The following is a 1,789-nucleotide window of genomic DNA, read 5'->3' as shown; positions in this document are numbered from 1 at the left end:
ACACACACACACACACACACACACACACACACACACACACACACACACAGTTTACTACTTTACATACTTTTCTAATGACAAGGCTGTTCAGCAAAATATGAATATCACAGTTTTAATTTGATTACAGTTGTATTTCGTTTTCTTCACAGAAATGAATAGAATGAAGAGATATAATCAAACTGCATATTTAAGAACAAAAACAAAAAGTTGTCTTACTTCCCTAAAATATCAAGAAGGCCTTGCGACCCCCTGTGAAACTCCTAGTGAGGGTCGGGACCCCCACGTTGGGAACCAGTAGCAGACCAAAAAATGTCTTAAAAAAGTTCATAATGCCAGGAGATCTGGAGCTCTGACCTCCTCGTTGGTGGGATCCAGGATCAGCATGCAGATGAAGTCCCGTCTGGCTCCCTCTAGGTCCAGGAGCTTCCGGAAGGCCTTGGATCTGCTCTCGTAGTAGCGACCGGCTGCCGGGTCGTACTGGACGGCCAGAGAAAACATGTCAGCTGCCTCCTGGAAACACCTGCACACACACACACACACACACACACACATATATAGCATCTAGACCAGATCTGAGGAGCGGTTCCTCTGTGTGAATGTGGGCATGAACTCTGGCGGTTCTGACCCGTCCTGGAAGCAGAGGGAGCCCAGCGTGTTGTGGAGGATGGCGAGGCGGAGCCGGACGGCCGGGTCGTCGGGACGCATCATCTCCTCTGCCTGCTGGTAGTCGGCCAGAGCGAAACACCACTCGCCCTGCTTAAAGAAACAGTCTGACACACAGCTTCAATGAATCAATGAATTCCTGTTATGATCCAGAACAGATGCTTCTGATGATCTCTGTCTCTCCCGGGGAAAGAAAGCTCATCGTCAACAGTTCATTATTTCTGTCAAATTTCTGTCAAAACAAGACGGAGTTTGGTGACATCGTGGAGCAGCAAGGGATCATGGGAGTTGTTGCTTTTCATTGCAGACAGCTTCTACCGTTTGGATTCCTTCAGTGTTAAACGTTCAGGAGGTTTTTCTTTCACATTCTCACACTCACACTCTGGCTTGAACAAAATGATTGTGTCTGTGTGGAGTAAGGACAGACATGCGCACTGACAGACCGAGAGTCCGGGGCCTCACCTCCTCGGTTCAGGTACAGGCCGGCCTGGCCCTTCTCCTGCTCGACGGCCTTGTGGAGCAGCAGAGTGGCCTCGGCGTAGAGGCCTCTGCTGAAGCACTGGACGGCAAAATCATTGTAGGTGAGAACCACCTGAAACCGCACCTCCTCCTCCACGGAGCCACTCTCCTCCTTCTGTTCTCCGGCCTCCGCCTGAGCCCTGACCTCCTCCTCCTCGCTCAGCTCCACAGCCTGGACCAGATCCTCGATGGCTGCTGTGAAGTCCTTCAGACGGCGGTACAGAATCCCTCTGACGGACGGAGAATTAGAGTGAAAACACACAGATTTGATCTTCATTTAATTTAAATAAATGTAATCAAATACATTTTAGCTCCAAATCAGTCGTTTGTGTTTGCTGTTGGTCACACTAAATATACAGATGATATGTGTATACTGTATATGTATGTATATATGCAGGTTATCACCATTACGTCAACTTGTACATTGTGTTGACTTGTCTTTGCTTTGCAGCAGCCTTGTAACTGAGAGATGTGATTTCTGTCTGAGTGAGTCATCCGTGCCGGGCTCACCTGAACAGGTAGAGGCGAGCGTCCCGCGGACAGTTCTCCAGAGCGATGTTGATCATGTGGAGGGCTTCGGGCAGCTGGCCGCTCACAGCTCTGAACA

At 49.3% G+C, this 1,789-nt stretch overlaps 1 protein-coding gene across 1 annotated transcript in view; it reads right to left on the bottom strand.

The window, feature by feature from the left end:
* LOC116379528 (tetratricopeptide repeat protein 16-like) overlaps positions 1 to 1,783 on the bottom strand; it is a gene marked incomplete at its 3' end in the record, with an annotated part of 1,976 nt that extends 193 nt beyond the window's left edge. The window contains exons 1-4 of the mRNA XM_031841479.1: positions 1,693 to 1,783; positions 1,126 to 1,412; positions 626 to 770; positions 355 to 520 (exon numbers count right to left, since the gene is read on the bottom strand). Of these exons, the coding sequence (XP_031697339.1) occupies positions 355 to 520; positions 626 to 770; positions 1,126 to 1,412; positions 1,693 to 1,748 (654 nt within the window). The remainder of the gene's footprint in view (positions 1 to 354; positions 521 to 625; positions 771 to 1,125; positions 1,413 to 1,692) is intronic.
* Between the last annotated feature and the right edge of the window lie 6 nt (positions 1,784 to 1,789).

The sequence above is a fragment of the Anarrhichthys ocellatus genome, unplaced genomic scaffold (genome assembly GCF_004355925.1).
Source record: "Anarrhichthys ocellatus isolate YVR2014 unplaced genomic scaffold, GSC_Weel_1.0 scaffold4507, whole genome shotgun sequence".
Lineage (NCBI taxonomy): Eukaryota > Metazoa > Chordata > Actinopteri > Perciformes > Anarhichadidae > Anarrhichthys > Anarrhichthys ocellatus.
The sequence above is the reverse complement of the archived record's forward strand: the minus strand, read 5'-3'. Positions and strand labels throughout refer to the sequence as shown.